Source organism: Labeo rohita, chromosome 6, assembly GCF_022985175.1.
Source record: "Labeo rohita strain BAU-BD-2019 chromosome 6, IGBB_LRoh.1.0, whole genome shotgun sequence".
NCBI lineage: Eukaryota > Metazoa > Chordata > Actinopteri > Cypriniformes > Cyprinidae > Labeo > Labeo rohita.
The window spans coordinates 17152833-17169613 of record NC_066874.1 but is presented as its reverse complement, the minus strand read 5'-3'; the positions used below and the strand labels follow the sequence as shown (position 1 = coordinate 17169613).

The 16781-nt window shown below is 35.1% G+C and overlaps 1 protein-coding gene across 2 annotated transcripts in view; it reads right to left on the bottom strand.

Annotated features, from left to right (window-relative positions):
- Positions 1-604: 604 nt before the first annotated feature.
- Positions 605-16781, bottom strand: part of ryk (receptor like tyrosine kinase) — a 67978-nt gene continuing 51801 nt past the window's right edge. For both annotated transcript variants that reach the window (XM_051112850.1, XM_051112851.1), the window contains 5 exons: positions 14275-14407; positions 9389-9498; positions 8693-8852; positions 2320-2456; positions 605-1618 (listed from right to left, as the gene is read on the bottom strand). In XM_051112850.1, the coding sequence (XP_050968807.1) occupies positions 1507-1618; positions 2320-2456; positions 8693-8852; positions 9389-9498; positions 14275-14407 (652 nt within the window). In that variant the 3' untranslated portion in view covers positions 605-1506. The remainder of the gene's footprint in view (positions 1619-2319; positions 2457-8692; positions 8853-9388; positions 9499-14274; positions 14408-16781) is intronic.

Genomic DNA, 16781 nt, shown 5'->3' with positions numbered 1-16781 from the left:
TTCAGTAATAACATCAATGTTTTGGTAGAGACCACATCACATTACAGAATTTTAACTTGCATACTAAAACACTAAAAATGTCCATAACTGTACTAAAATGTTGTTTATTTTCCCCAAATAAAGGATTAAAATCAGTCTCAGGACTCTCAACCAATGGACTAAAACATGCAGTTTCAATAGCGACATGAAAAATGGAGGACATGTTTTTCTACATAAAGTAAATATAAAATATAAAATACTCTTTTTGAACTTCACTTCTTAAAAGAATCAAAAAGATACTTTTAAAAACAACAATGAACAAAAAAATATTTCAATATTTCAATAGCATTTTCATAAATTGAAATTTAGGGATTAGGGTTCTGGGCAGCCACCTCCTAATTGAAAGTACCCAATAAATGAGGATTTTATATATATATTAAGCTTACTAATATTTGAAATATTATTGTGTGTTTCAATAGATAATAGATTTGAAAACTTAAATGCTTTTTAAATGTGTTTTTTGGTTACGGGACAGCAGTTTGCACCAATTCTGTAGAATGGCCCATATGAGGTCGAAACCTTTCTCCAGACCAAATCATGCATTAAAAGCAACAAACACCAACAGTAAAACTGAGATCCCATTTTATTTAGAGGCCTCATTTAATTGATAGGTATGAATTCAGTTTACACAAAACCCTTTAAAAAAAGTCAACATGCAGTGATCACAAGGATAGAAAGAAGAGCCTATAGATTGAGAACAAAGGATTTGAAAATGGTGTCTAGCCCGTACACTTCAAATATTCACAGTGACTCATGTTTCTTTTCTTGTCCGTGTATTCATACAGATTTAAACATACAAGGAAGGCATTGTTCTGACACAGAACAGTCAAACATTAAAAGCTTTAGGAATTTGAAAAAACCCTGTACCAAAGTCCAGTTTGACTTGCAGGATCCCAACATGCTGCTTTGCACCTCCGTGACCACCTCATAATTTAAGGAGGTGAAGCTTACGGCCAGTTGCGGGGCTCCTTTTTTTCTGAATCTAGTTTACGTACCAATCGAGGCATATTTTCTGCACGTTTAAAGCGGTGGAGACCTGTTCTCTCACCGTCTTTTCAAAACAAATAAATGCAAGACCAGCAGTGGAGATGAAGCTCGTCTCACTGAAGTCTTTGAAAATCTATGTACAGATTACTCCGAGCAATATTTAAAACGTCCAAAAGGAAATTACCAGACCGTCAGGTCAGCTTCTTGTCATTTCTATTAATATGAAAAGAAAAGCTTCTTCGTGAAACCGAGTGAACAGCAGCTTCCCGTGGACACCCTTATACCAGCGTGTGGATGATATTCTTGAGAATCAAAAATAGTCCTTGATATTCACACAGCTGTGATATACAAAAGATACTGACCTCCAAAATGTACACCTTCCAAATGAAGCCGCATGAAATAAAAGCACTTTACAAAAATGGCTAGTTTTCTTATAAAGTAAGGCACTGCATTAACTTTCACTCTCTGGAATAGTGCTGTTTAGACGTAGGCCCCTAAAGCTGCGTGGAACTCGGTGAGACATTGGACGAGCTGTTGGAATTTTGGTCTCTCCTCCGGATCCAAGGCCCAGCAACAGGCCATCACCGCAAATCTGAAACGGAGAACATCTTCAAATAAACAAAACATCTCCTTTTATCAGATCACTGACTGATGCAGCCATAGCAGATTAATCAAGGTCTGACGAGACTTAATGGTCTTGATTACATTTGACAGCAACATTTAGAAAGGTCTCAAGTGAAAGTTGAGATCACCTTATCGCTTAGTTTCTATTCAGGCTTTCCAACACAAGGCACGCTGTAGAACACATATTCATCACTTATTCTCTAGAGAAAAAGAGTGCTAAGCCGCGATCCAACGCTGATTAGGTTTTCCTGCGTTCTCTAAACCGTGTTCCGGCGGGTGCACGCAAGACAATAAATCTCGCTGTGTTTGGGTGACTGACACGGTCAATAGCGCTCATTGCTTTGTAATTCCTGGCTGGTTCGTTCACCCCGGCTCCGGTTCCCTAGCTATTGCAGGATGCCGATAAGGTTCAGATTGTACAGACTTCTTGTATTCGGATCAAACTGTTCATTTCATTTTCTAAAGTTTGAGTTGGTTCCTTCACAAATTAATCAAGATTTAAGAAAGCTGTTGTTATTGATACTTTGGGAGCCTTGCCAGTCACTCAGTAACACAAGTTCACAAGTTTATTTATTTTGCAATCGTAACTCTGTACATGAAAAGGAAGTTTTTCGGAGTAAACAATTATTCTGAAATTGATTCAAATACAGAAGTTTGAACGAAACTCACAGTTCATCGGGGCAGTTGATGGGTTGTGCTATTCTGTAGCCGTCCTTCAGATATGCAGCCATCTCGAAGGGGTCGATGTCAACATAAGGAGTCTGTCCCAAGGTCATCAGCTCCCACAGAGTAACCCCGAAAGCCCACTGTAGGGAAACCACACACAAGATGCTCAGACCAGGCTGTGTGATGCACAACGACTGAAACAGAATGATGATCCCTCCCTTTCAACAAGTGATGAGATCACTTGAGCCGGACATTATTTAGTAAATAAACAGACAGCGTTTACAGATCAGAATTTGAAGCAGAAAAATAGTCCTATTAGAATCTTCATATATACAAAAGACGGAGTTTCATACATGGAATAGAAAAGTCAGAATCCAGAAATGTATGAACAAAAAATAATACATTTAAGAACAACAATTTTTTTAAAATGGTGTTTTTAAAGATTCATGTTCACTTAATCTATTAAAACACTAGCAATTTATTAGTGCTGTTTTTGGAAACACTTTATTTTAAGGTTCAGTGCTCACTAGTAACTTGTTGCATTCTAGCATGCATATAACTGCTAACATATTGGCTGTTTATTAGTACTTACAGGCATTCTGTATGACTAAATTCTAGAACCCTTAATCAGACCTTGAACGCCTTACTTACTAGTAGCAAATTAGGAGTTTGAGTGAAAACTTAATAGTGAATGTGCGTTACCTTATTTTTAAGACTTTACAATGAGATCAAAAACCAAAAAAAATTATATTACAAAATTATATTACAAAGATACTATCCTTAGTTAATAAAAATGACTTGTATAGTTTAAAATAACTGCTTTTAAGTTGTTTATTATTATCTATTTATACATTTATTTGAATATAAAATTGTATTTATTAGTCTAAAACCAGTCAAACAATTAATTGGCTTATCTGTATCAGTAAGAATTTTAAATATCAGTCCAATTAAAAAATAAGAATAATGACAATTCATGTAATTGCAGAAAAGCATATAAATAAGACCGTTTCAATAAAAAAAAGTGCTTCTATCTGGATTTGTTTGAGCTATGAGGTCCCCTTTAGGCCATTTTAGGGCCACTGGAAGTATTCTGGAAACAAAGCATTCCAGTAACACAAAAGAAGGAAATGTAGATTCTTTCCATTGATTTTAGATACAGTCACAGCCTGTTCACAGAGACATTTAAGACGCTTCAAATCTAATAATTAAGCAGCCTTGCCCATTTAACATGCATAAAGATGTTCTACAGCATTAGCTATGTATGGAAGCCCGTTTCTGCCACTAAATAAAAAAAAAAAAGGAAGTGAAGTTTTCTTTTTCCAGAATTGATACATAAACTCAGAGCAGCGAAACACCCACAATTCTGAGAAATAAACTCAATTCTAAGAAACAAAGTCAGAATTGCAAGATATAAAACAATTCAGATTTTTCTTTTCTTTTCATTTATATCACAATTGTGACTTTTTTTTTTCCAGATTTGTAAGATATAGGCCTGGTTTCACAGACAGGGCTTAGTTTAAACCAGGATTAGGCATCAGTTCAATTAAGAGTTTTTATAAACGTCCCTTAGACGTAAAAAAAACAAAAAAAAAAAAAAATACTGGTGTGTATCTTGAGACAAAAAAACAGGCACTGACATATTTTAAGATCAGTTATTACAAGTTTCTTTCATTTAAAACAGCTCAGACTTACATTTTAGTTTGGGATTAGGCTTAAGCCTTGTCTGACACCAAGGGATAAACTCACAACTGCGACTTAAACTTGCAGTTCTGAGAAATGAAGTCAGAATTTGCGTGATATAAACTCACAATTGTGACTTTTTTTCAGAATCACAAGTTTGTATCTCGCAATTTTGACATTATAACATGCAATTGCAAGAAAAGTCAATTGTGAGATACAAACTCGCATTTGTGAGAAAACAAAAAGTAAAAAAAATAATAATAATTGTTCTATCAATTCTGACTTTGTAACTTCATACCACACATTCTGAGAAAGAAGTCAGAACTGTGAGATAAAAAGTCACAACCATTTTTTATTTGAGGAAATTGGCTTCCATAGCTATGAAACAAACTGAAGTGCAAATTAATGTAATTACATCTCTCATTATAAATAATGTTCAAGTCAATCAAGTTGATTAGATGTCGGTCAATAACCTTGGATATAAAAGGCAACACGACTATAAAAAGGTGCATTACTTTCAGTCCAAAGGTGACTATAAACAGTTCAGTACGTGTGTGCCCTTCAGGGAGATGTGTTGGAAAATGTGAAACAGTAAAAGTACTATAAGAGTTATGTTTGCGCTTGAGGGCAACACACACTTGACTGCAGCACACACTTGAAATTAATCGTTATTCATTAAAAGACAATCATACCATCCTTTCCTCCTAGACATTTAAAAACAGACAGGCTTCTTTACATATAAAAGGATGTTATCTTCCGCACAATGTGTTTTTTGCTTTTAGGTTGTGCAGAGGCTACGAGAGGGAAATCAGGCACAGATCAAAGGTGACATCGACTGGTGATCTGGGATTTTGTCTCATGTCTCAAAGGGTGGGTGGTATCCTGCACTGCCGGTCCTTACGGTAAACGAATCTCCGGCGTATCCTAGTAAACAAGTAAATTTCCATACCAGGCCACTGTTCATCACCAGCTCTTATTGTGTTACTATAAACAAAACCTTAATAATTGTTCCTGGCATGAGGGCAGCACCAGCCACTATTGTTCTGGTTAGATTGAAGGGATGCAAAGGTCAGATCGCTGACAGGTTTTGGCCCAGTGCGTCATTTATGAGGCGGCCAGGCGGCGTTCAGTATTTCCTGACTGTCTAGGGTGGGTTGTTTCCTTGGCACTTGAAGTGAGACGGACGGGAACGTACAGTGTGTTGCCAGACAAACACAAATTTCTCCTCCATCCACATCTCCCAGAAATACAAGAATGTGCCAGGAGTTAGCTTTGCTATTTCCAATGCTTGAGTTTGCTTAAAAGAATAGGTCACCCAAAAATGCTAATTGTGTCATTATTTACTGACTTCTATATTATTTATATATTGTTTAAGGCACAAATTAAGAATGTGTTCACACTTGCAGTTCAGGTCATTTGGTTAATTTGGTTCGGACCCAAAAGTAACATGACACATTTGGTCCTGGTCCACTCAGCATTCACACTGGCATTTTTGACAGTGAACCTAAAGATACCGAACCTAAAGGCATAGTGATACGTTCACAACCTGATTGGAACTCACCGAACACCCCAAACAAAAGGTGTGTTCGACCTGTAAAGGTGTATGACATCAAAGTACCCATTCATCGATCGGTCTGCTCAGCGCACTTTAAGACGAATACACTTTATGCCATCTGCTGGACTAAGCGTGCTCATTGTTGTGTGTATATGATTTTATGAATTAACGAAGAGCTCACAAAAGGCACTTTACCTTCTCGTTGCTCCACGTTTCCCCTGTGTTCATTTTGTTTTGGATACACCGCTAATTCCCTTTGTGAAACCATGTCGCATAGCGTCACATCTCATCATTACATCCTGTTTTTGGTTCGTTTACAAGTATTTGGTCCATATTGCATTCATATTTCATTTGAAACCAGACCGAGACCCATCTTTTTAGCGGATGGCAGCATTCACACTTACTCAAATGAACTGCATTAACAAAGCAGTCGCACCAGGGTTCATTTTAATCGAACCAAACACGACAAGTGTGAACACACCCTACGATATTTTTCATGAAATCTGAGACATTATGGTCTCCATTGAAAGTCCATTACACCAAAACTTAATGCTTCACAAGAATCACCAAGACATTCTGAAAATAATCGATATGAATGAAGTGGTTTAAGCTGTATTTGTTTAAAGCACAAGAATAAAGCTTATTGGTTCTTGCATGGTACACAAGAACAAACATCACTGGTTCTTATGCATCAAGAATAGGGATATTATCAATATTGTGATATCGCGATAGCAAAACTGTCTCGATATTATTGTGGTCACATGACGATATGAAACAATAGGTCTTCCAGGCAAAAAGTGTAGTTTTTACAATATATTTAAATGTCTTCTTCTAACATAAAGGGTCTTTAAAGTTGTGTTTTGGGCTGTTATACTTTGGCACAGTATCTGTCAAATGAATTAAAACAAAAAGCACAATATGGCTTAATCCCTTCATCAAGTCTGTTTTTGCTGAATCGCGCACTTCGTTCAGGTGATCAGCTTGTGATCCGGTGGTTTCCGCACCTCAGAACGGTTCAGTTCACAGTGAATGCAGTGAACACGTTTATTGCATGTACTGTGAGTTTAGCGCGCGCTTGGGAACGTAACGGCCACCAGTTATGCTTTATTTTTGCGACAGATGATTACAGCATTTCACTAGATTTGTAGTGACGTGTTTTTGTAAGCCTGTTTTCACTGAAGCTGGAATTTTCGTTCAAAATAAATGCTCTACTGCTGTTTTCGTCAAAATAAAAGCTTAATAAAAGTGAAGTATGAATTGCTGACAGCTAGTGGTTAAATGTGTAACATTACTGCAGTCCATATTCAAAACATCTCTTTCAAGTGTAGAAATTATCTGTAGTGTAAAGCAAAAATTGATATGAAATTTGAATTTTCATTCATTTTACAGTGCAAATGTTTTACAATATATGGCTATCACTGTCCTTGTTATTATTATTATTATTATTATTATTATTATTATATTATAATTTGTCCTAAATTTGTCCTTAATTTGCTTCCTAAAACACCAGTGTGAATGTAATTTAGACCGAGACAGTATATCACAAATAAAAATTTAAATAAGAACTTCAGGTACAAGTCAATTCACTAATTTTTTTTCTGACTTAAGTTTTCTTAGTTAAGAACATGGGTTGGCGCTCCTAATTTTGAACTCTCAAAGTGCGTTAGATAGAGTGATGGAACTTTAAAATGCATCAAATTTTAATTTTTTCCCAATTCATCATTTGTCTTGGTTTTTCTTTTGAATATTTCAATAAATATCATATTGTGGATTTCATATCGCGATATTGTCTTATCGTGATATTTAGATATTGTTACATCCCTAATTAAGAAACCATATTTGATGTGCTCCATGTATGGGTATTGATAAATATTTATATGTGACCCTGGAGTGCAAAACCAGTCATAAGGGTCAGCTTTTCTAAATTGGGATTTATACATAATCAGAAAGCTGAATAAATAAGCTTTCCACTGATGTATGTATTTGTTAGGACAGGACAATATTTGGTCGAGATACAACTATTTGAAAATCTGGAACCTGAGAGTGCAAAAAAATCTAAATATTGAGAAAATCACCTTTAAAGTTGTCCAGATAAAGTTCTTAGCAATGCATATTACCAATGAAAAATTAAGTTTTGACATTTTTACTGTAGAAAATTTAAAAATATCTTCATGGAACATGATCTTTACTTCATATCTTACTGCTTTTTGGCATAAAAAAAAAATCTCAATAATTTTGACCCAAACAATGTATCGTTGGCTATTGCTACAAATATACCCGTGCTACTTAAGACTGATTTTGTGGTCCAGGGTCACATATGTGCATAAAAGCCTAAATTAAATCTGTTCACCAAATAAAACCGTGTCTCTTCAGAAGACTTCATACACATAATTCACATAGATTTTTGTCTTAAAAGAGCATTAAAGCTCTGGTGTAATGGTCCTTCAGTGGAGAAACAGAAAACGGTCACATTTCAGTAAAAACATTCATTTGTTTCACAGACAAAGAAAAGTATGTGGAGTTTGGAATGAAATGAGTGAGTAAATGATGACAAATTTCATTTTTGACTGAACTATCCCTCAACCTTGCGCTATGCGCATATGCAGACTTGTGAAATTCTCCGAAATTTAATTGTACACCTATTACAGGATTATTATTCTGAATATAAACATATTAGGGAAAATCAAATATGTGTTAACAGCGGTACTGCTGAATGCAGCCGACAACACAGGCCTCAACAAGTTCACGAGCACCTGAAGCACGATTACTGTAATTGTCAGTAGTAACAATGCATGATGGAGCAGACCGTACGACGTCAAAGAAGTTACGCAATTTTAAATCGGTTACCATGATTTGGGACACAATCTGAGAGCCCATGAGTGAGTGTGCCGGACCTTGCTAGCGATTTTACTAGTACAATAACAAAATACTAAAAAGGCACATTCGTTTATGTAAATATTTCAATTGAGTTTCAGTAAACTTTTTTGTCATTGTACATAGTACAGTGAGTCTCAGTTACAAGGTAAACAAATGAACCAACAACTTAGATCTTAAAACTTTAAATATATAGGAAAAGAAAAAAATAATACATCATGTTACAGTCTGTTGCAAAAAAAGGCAAAAAGCAGCAACAACTCTTACCACATCACTGGCGCTAGAGAAGTCATTGTTAAGCAAACTTTCCAAAGCCATCCAGCGAACGGGTCGGTTCTCATTGTCCCCAAGGCAGTGATAGTCCATGGGGAAAAGATCACGGGCCAGCGCATTGTCTGTGATCTTCACTTGCATACTGTTATCAATTCTACAGAAATAAATAAGCAAATTAATTTAAAACACTTGAGACATAAGAAATCTAAACAAAAACATGCATATGTTCATGCAAACGGATGGTAAAAAATTAGAGCATAAATAAATAAAATTAAATGCTTTATGATCAAATCAATATTTAATTCAGGGGTCACCAGACCCGGTCCTGAAGGGCCGGAGTACCTGCAGAGTTTAGCTCCAACCCTAATCAAACACCTGAACCAGCCAATCAAGGTCTTTCTAGGTACACATCCAGGCAGGTGTGTTGAGGAAAGTTGGAGGTAAACTCTACAGGACACCAACCCTCCAGAAAGTTTGGTGACCACTGATTAAATTTATTTATTTGCCAATTATTAATGACATACATGCGATAACGCACATCTGAACAGTCATTTTCATAATAATTGCAATAATGACTATTTGACTATACGTGACCTTTTTTTAACAGCAAATGCCAATGTGTAACACATGGTGCAGATGTACACTCTTGCGTAAAGCATAGTGGAGAACATGAGGTCAAATGCCACTTACACACAGTTTCTGGCAGCCAGGTCTTTGTGAATAACCTCTCTCCGTGCCAGATAGCTCATCCCACATGAAATCTGTATTGCCATGTGGACCAGGTCTTGTTGAGAGATGGCCTGTGTGGGTAACACGAGAGAGAGATTATGTGACAAGAAGATCTTTTACATTTTGTACATTTTAATAAGAGAGTCCCAGCAAGAGAAACCAAAAGACACCAGAAGTGGGACGCATGACAAGTGGTAACGCAGATGCTTGTGGTTACGGTTCACCTCTTAGGAAACCAGACTTGATGGAGCAACAAGTTCCTCTGCTGAATCTCATTTGGTAGGAAGAGTTTGACGTCTGATGTAATGAGAGTTACCTCACTAAACATAAACATCCTATGCAACTAGACGGGAAGAAACACTAATGCTTTACCTCTTTAGAGGGTGAGAGAGTGAGTGGCTTGACTTCAGGCATCCTTGTACAAATCTATCTTGAGTCAGACACAACAAAAAACCCTGGGTGCTAACTGACAAGGTCATTAACGATCTTCTCGAAATGAGTGGCTTTGCAGATAAATTACACACAAGGCTTTAGAACAAAATAATTGCAGTGTATGACAAACTGAGGTGTCAGATGAGTTTGGTGATGCATGCTCATTCCTGTTTGTTCAGTGTGGATTCAGTTAGCGTGATTTAGACCGAAATGTTTACTCAAGAGAGAATGTGTTACATTAGAAGGTAGGGATGGGTCAATGAGAGTGCCTAATAAATCTCAACCTTTTCTTTTTAGCTGTTACGCCTTCAGGGGGATCAATTTAGACACGTAGCTTCTCTTAGCAGTGTGTCAGCACTCTAACAACAAGTGTATGACTGTCAACACGCTAAACCCCTCATTCAGAAGTCACAACTCAATTTATTCCCTTTTGCAAATCACCTGAGACCAATGATTTAGTTAGAAATGCACAGGTATTAAAATGCTAATAAGCAATTAGCTGTTTTAAAATGGCACAAGTGAATTTAGGCATCACATATTTTTTTTTGTTTTGTTTTTTTTATGTACAATATGGACAATATTAATTTTGACTAATCTAAAAGTAAAAATAGGAGAATTACCACACACAATTAAACATAACACTGGCCAACATACAATCATTTATAAGTCTATTCTCACGATGGCTGTATTTACTTGAATGATAATGCAGTAAAACTGTAATATTGTGAAATACTTTTAGAATTTAAATAAACTGCTTTCCGTTGTAATAAATTTTTAATTGTAATTTATTCCTGAGATAACCAGGTTGATTTTTTAGCAGCTGTTTCTCCATATTCTAATATGACGCTTTGGTGCTCAAGAAACATTTCTTACTTATTAATGTTGAAAACAGTTGCGCTGCTTAATATTTTTCTAGAAACAGTAACGCATTTTTTTTCAGTAATCATTTATGAGTAAAACAGCTCAAAAGAGTAGCATTTATTTGAAATTAAAAAACTTTTACAACAACATCAAGCCTTTACTGCTACTTTTTAGCTACCACACATTTCTCAGTTGTCATATATATGGGCCATCCTACAGAACTGGTCCAAAGTCAGAGTTGAAAACGCCTTGAAAAAAAGTGTCTATTTCCAAAAAATACAAAAAAATAAAAAATAAAAAACATTGTATAATATCCAAGGTACACATTAATAGTAATTGTGCAGTTAATTATTGTATTTTCAGAAAGTTTTGGAATATTTGTCTGCTCCCCAAAATTTGTCACTACTGAAACACAGTAATATATAATTTAATTAGAGGGTTATATTGACCTATTAAGATTTTGCTTGTATCTACATTGTAAATATATTTTTTGCTATTTTATTACAATTTTTTGCAGAGGTAAATCAATAACAATTACATTTTAAACAATATTTCATGTGTTTTTGAGATTTGTTGCATTTTGAATCAATTTTTTTTGTAGTTTGAATATACCTTGATCCAAAAACGATCTAACATTTTCTGTGGTGTTGATGTTCTGGTAGTGACCACATCACATTACAAAATTTTAACTTGCATACTAAAACACTACTAAAACATACTAAAATACCACAAATTTGCTTAACTGTACTAAAATTTAGTAAATATAAATTTTGAGGATTGTGATGACATGATGACATGTTTTGGTTGTGACCGTTTTGGTAGTGACAAATTTATGAGAAGGAAAAATTCAATAGCACTACCTAAACTCTACCAAATGTTTTGGTAGTGACTGTTATGGTAGTGACAATTTTAGATACTTTTGAAGCTAGCTCAAAGATGCTACATGGTTAGCTAGCACAGTTCTGAACAGTTGTACACGTATAAAAACTAAATGTTTTGGAATAACTCCCAAAAAAGTGTGCTTAATTGCAAAAAAGGTGTTTGGTATTGACGTTCCTTAAAGTTACATACAGATTTTTCACTTTTGAACACATTGACCTCAAAATGATGGGACCCATCTACTCACCATGTAGCTATGAAAGAGAGTGACACACAAATATTTCCTGATCATAAATGTAGGGATGTAGTTAAAATCAGTCTCAGGCAATGTGCTATAACACAAACTGTTTTGGTAATAACATGAAGTTTCTATATATTAAGCTTACTAATATTTGAAATATTTTTGTGGGTTTCAATAGATTGTAGAATGATTTAGTAAATATCTAAGATTTGAATACTTCAATGCTTTTTTTAATGTTTTTTGGTTGTGGGACAGCAGTTTGGACCAATTCTGTAGAATGACCCACATACAACATAGAACAACACCAATATATCATGCATAGTCTATGCAGGAAACCTAAACTCCATTTATTTGATTTCTCTGTGTTTAAGCATTCTGATATTTGCACTTATTTAATAAATGCTGGTCTTTGTGCAGCCAAACTATTTTAGGAAATATATGTTGTGCTTCCCTAGTTGGGCCCTATGATTTCCGTGATGCAGAAAACGCGGACTGAATCGCGGAATCCAGTCATAAAAACGGAATTTGCTGAATAACACGGAATGTCACGGAATTTGGCAAAGTTTGAATTAATTAATCTAAAGTAGGTCTTTACACTTAAATCAAACCACAATATGGATAAAGCCGCAAAAATACTATTTAAATGTGAATCCTACATCTTCTGCATGTCTCTGTTTTAATGAATGGAGCAGACGAGCGGTTTTGTTTACTACACACACTGAAGCGCGCTCGGCGCTCGCATTGATTTCAGCATTTGACCGTTCCATTTTGGGAAAACTAGTGTTATATCATATACACACAGAAATGTGAAGGTAGACACGGCAACCCATCAAAATAAAAGTCCAGTTTAACTTGAAGACATTGTGCCAGAAATATATTACTACTATTACTACTACTAATAAAATGAAACAAACATTATTTTTTAGGGTATAATCACACAACATTTCTTCCATGTTTTAATTTTAATAGTAAATTCCCCTTTGTTTGCCAAAAAAAAAAAAAAGTTTGCTTAATTTTCAATAATTAAAAGATAAATTAAATTAATTTATGCCTTTATTTCCTAACCAGAACATTTGAAATACAAAACACAGAATTTCTGAGTTAAAAAAAAAACCTTTCATAAGGCTATTTTAAGAATAAATTTGAATAAATTCAGTATGCATTCAAATAATTAGACATGCTAAAACACAGAATTTCATAACAATAAAATGGTGAGGAAAAAAAAAAACATTTCATAGGGCCCTAAACATGTAATTTTTGTTAAACCATTATTAAATGATTTTAATTAATTAGACATGCTCTTTAATTAATACAATTGAATTTACCATTTAAAAAAAAAAAAAAAAAAAGTTGAGAAAAATTAAAACGGAAAAAAAGAAACTTGGAAAAAAAAATAGAACGGATTTCACAGGGCCCTACCCTAGGGTGTTAACTTTTACAAACAGGTCTCAGGGTCATTGCATACTGCTTCATTCAGCTGTTTGATCAGCATCTGGAGGACAGGGTACAAGACCCTAAACCAGTCTAATTATACAGTGCTCTCTTAAGACCGACTACTCATTCAGACAGAGCCATTTTAAAAGTATGTAGTTTTGCACAACCCTAGAAGGCAGGAAACAGACACACATCTAAAATTAAGTTCAGGTGAGAGGTAAAACCTTTGGCAGTAAATATTAAAATAAATCATCCACTTTCAATGTCAAAACGCAGGGTATTATCCAAAGCATGTGTTGTTTACATGATTTATGTTTTCCCCCCCAAAAATAAAAATAGACAATTGTGCATTGAGGCATGAAGCATAACAACTAAAACACCGCCACAACAAGCTTGGTCTTGAAGAGGAAAATTCGATAGCTTAAAGCACCCATTTTAAGAACACACTGGTCTGACTGATCGAATATGTGTAATCTTGTCTTTGAAGAGGGTTCAGTGGCAGCCGAATGAAAGACCGCCCAGGGTTAACACCACAAAGGCTCGATTGTGAACGGCAAACTACTGTAAAGCACCTATCATAGAAAGTTCACTCGATGTTGACAGAGAATATGCACAATGAATTCACTGTTCAGAAGAAAGCAATTAAATCAGGTTAATCTGAACACTCCAGGTGTTTTGCTGGAGGGTCTCTAATATAAACACCTGCCTCCGACTGATTTATTGCTAACAGCAGGAGGAGTGTCATTGCACTACTTAGTATTAGCTGAATTCACACGGCTCAAAAATTACTTAGTGCCAACATGGATGCAGTTTAAATGTTGCATGTTCAATAAACCAGACAGTAAAAGAAGCGTGCTGGTTTTCTCAACTAAAAGCAGAGCAACGAAGCAGTGTGTATATATATGACAGGCAATTATGGGTAGTTCTTTGTTTTACTTGGCACCTCAAAGCACAAATGTCATTTAAAAATAAAATAAAATACATTTTGTAGAGGTCTTACCTGTGGGTTGTTGGCCTCAGCAAGCTTACATTGGCGCAAAAAAAGCTTAAGATTTCCCCAGTTCATATAGGGCAACAGGACCATGGGCTTCTCACCATCTTCTATACACACGTGGCTGATGGGTAACAGGTTCCTAAGAGTGAACAGGCCAAGGATAGATAGGTTAAACTTTGTTGGTGTAGGTAATAGGACACATGGCAGTAAAAAGCCAAGATTCCAAACACTTTTCTGCAGAAAAACACAAAACAAGCACATAACGAAACACAATTAAAACAAGAATTAGAGAAACGACTTACTGTTAGATTCCCACTAGCAATGATAAACAAAGTAGACAGGAAGTGTTATGTTACCCTAAGGTAGTATTAATACTATTTTCAACCAGTGAATCATTTCTGACAAGGAAAAACTGAAGTCATGGGCTGCGCTGACCGTTTAACCTCAGACACGGGTCTGCGTGACTGCAAAGCTCGGAACGCTCAGCACAGGATATGGGTCTGAGCCCATCCCAAAAGGCAACTAAGCGGGAAACAGAAAAATCTAAACAACATCTTTGACCTCAGGGTTGTTGTACAGCCGCTATATTAATATCGGGAAAATTAATCTGAATGAAGATTAAGTAATATTAAATATAACATGAAGTGGAACAAAACAAAAATGCTAATGAAGGATTACAAAATTAGTATTCAGTTTAAAATTTCACTTTCATTGCAGTTTATGTCAACAGTATATTTATTTTGTTTTCGTAGGTTGCAGTAGATTGCATTAATAAACAGATAACCCATGACTAATAAAAGGCTGATATTTAAATTCTATATATATTTTTTTTAATTAAAAAAAAAAAAAAAGACTAAAAACAAAATGCCACCAGCGAATTTAAGCATCACAATATTATAATGTACAATAAAAATTTGATTTTAACATTCAGTATTAGATGTTATTAAGTATAAGATTATATTAAACTGTTTAACAATGGCAACAGCAATTTTTTCTGAAAGATCAACTTTACACTTAAAGGAACACACCACTATTTTTAAAAACAGACTTTTGAAAATAGAGAGTTAAACAGTTGAGTTTTACCGTTTTCGAATCCATTCAGCCGATCTCCGGGTCTGGTGGTAGCACTTTTAGCATAGCTTAGCATAGATCATTGAATCTGATTAGACCGTTAGCATCTCGCTTAAAAATTACCAAAGAGTTTTGATATTTTTCCTGTTTAAAACTTGACTCTTTTGTAGTTACACCGTGTACTAAGACTGACGGAAAATGAAAAGTTGCGATTTTCTAGGTCGATATGGCTAGGAACTATACTCTCACTCCAGCGTAATAACCAAGGAACTTTGCTGCCGTACCATAGGTGCAGCAGGCGCAATGATATTAGGCAGTGCCTGAAAATAGACTAATTATTACGCCGGAATGAGAGTATAGTTCCTATGTTCAAAAATAGTGGCGTGTTCCTTTAAGACTCACTTAAAGTCACTCTAAATGTAAATGACTGGTAAATACAAATAATTTCTAATATATGTTGATATTAGATAACCAATGTGGTACCAGTACTGTAGACCTATATATTAGTATATAATAAACGTGACCCTGGACCACAAAACCAGTCGTAAGTAGCACGGGTATATTTGTAGCAATAGCAAATAACACATTGTATGGGTCAAAATAATCATTTTTTCTTTTATTATGAAAATTTCCTACCTTAAATATATCAAAACCTAATTTTTGAATAGTAATAGGCATTGTTAAGGACTTCATTTGGACAACTTTAAAGGTGATTTTCTCTACATTTTTTGCACCCTCAGATTCCAGATTACAAATATTTCTATCTCAGCCAAATATAGTTCTATCCTTATAAACCATACATCAATGGATACCTTATTTAGTCAAAAAACTGACCCTTATGACTGGTTATGTAGTCCAGCGTCACAAATATCCAGGCCTTGGATCCAGAACTGGATTTGCTCAGATCATTTGTCAGACACCCAACACCAGAGAACAACTAGTTTTGTTTAACTATTTGTGTTTACACTATAGTTTTTATCTTAAAGGGATAGTTTACCCAAAAATGAAAATTCTGTCATTAATTTACTCGCCTTCATGTTGTTCCAAACCCATAAGACCTTCGTTCATCTTTGGGACACAAATTAACATATTTTTAATGAAATCTGGGAGCTTTCTGACCCTGCATACAACATCGCAACTACCATGTTCAAGGCCCAGAAAGCTAGTAAAAACACTGTTAAAATAATCCATGTGACAGTAGTTCAACAGTAATTTTATTAAGCTACAAGAATACTTTTTGTGCGCAAAAGAAAACAAAAACAACAACTTCATACAATTCTTCTTTATCCAAAATATCTTAATTTGTGTTCTGGAGAAGAACAAAGTTCTTAACGGTTTGGAATGACATGAGGATGAGTAATTAATGACAGAATTTTCATTTTTGGGAAAACTAACACTTTAATGACAGATTTAGTGAACAATGATATAAGAGCACACAGTGA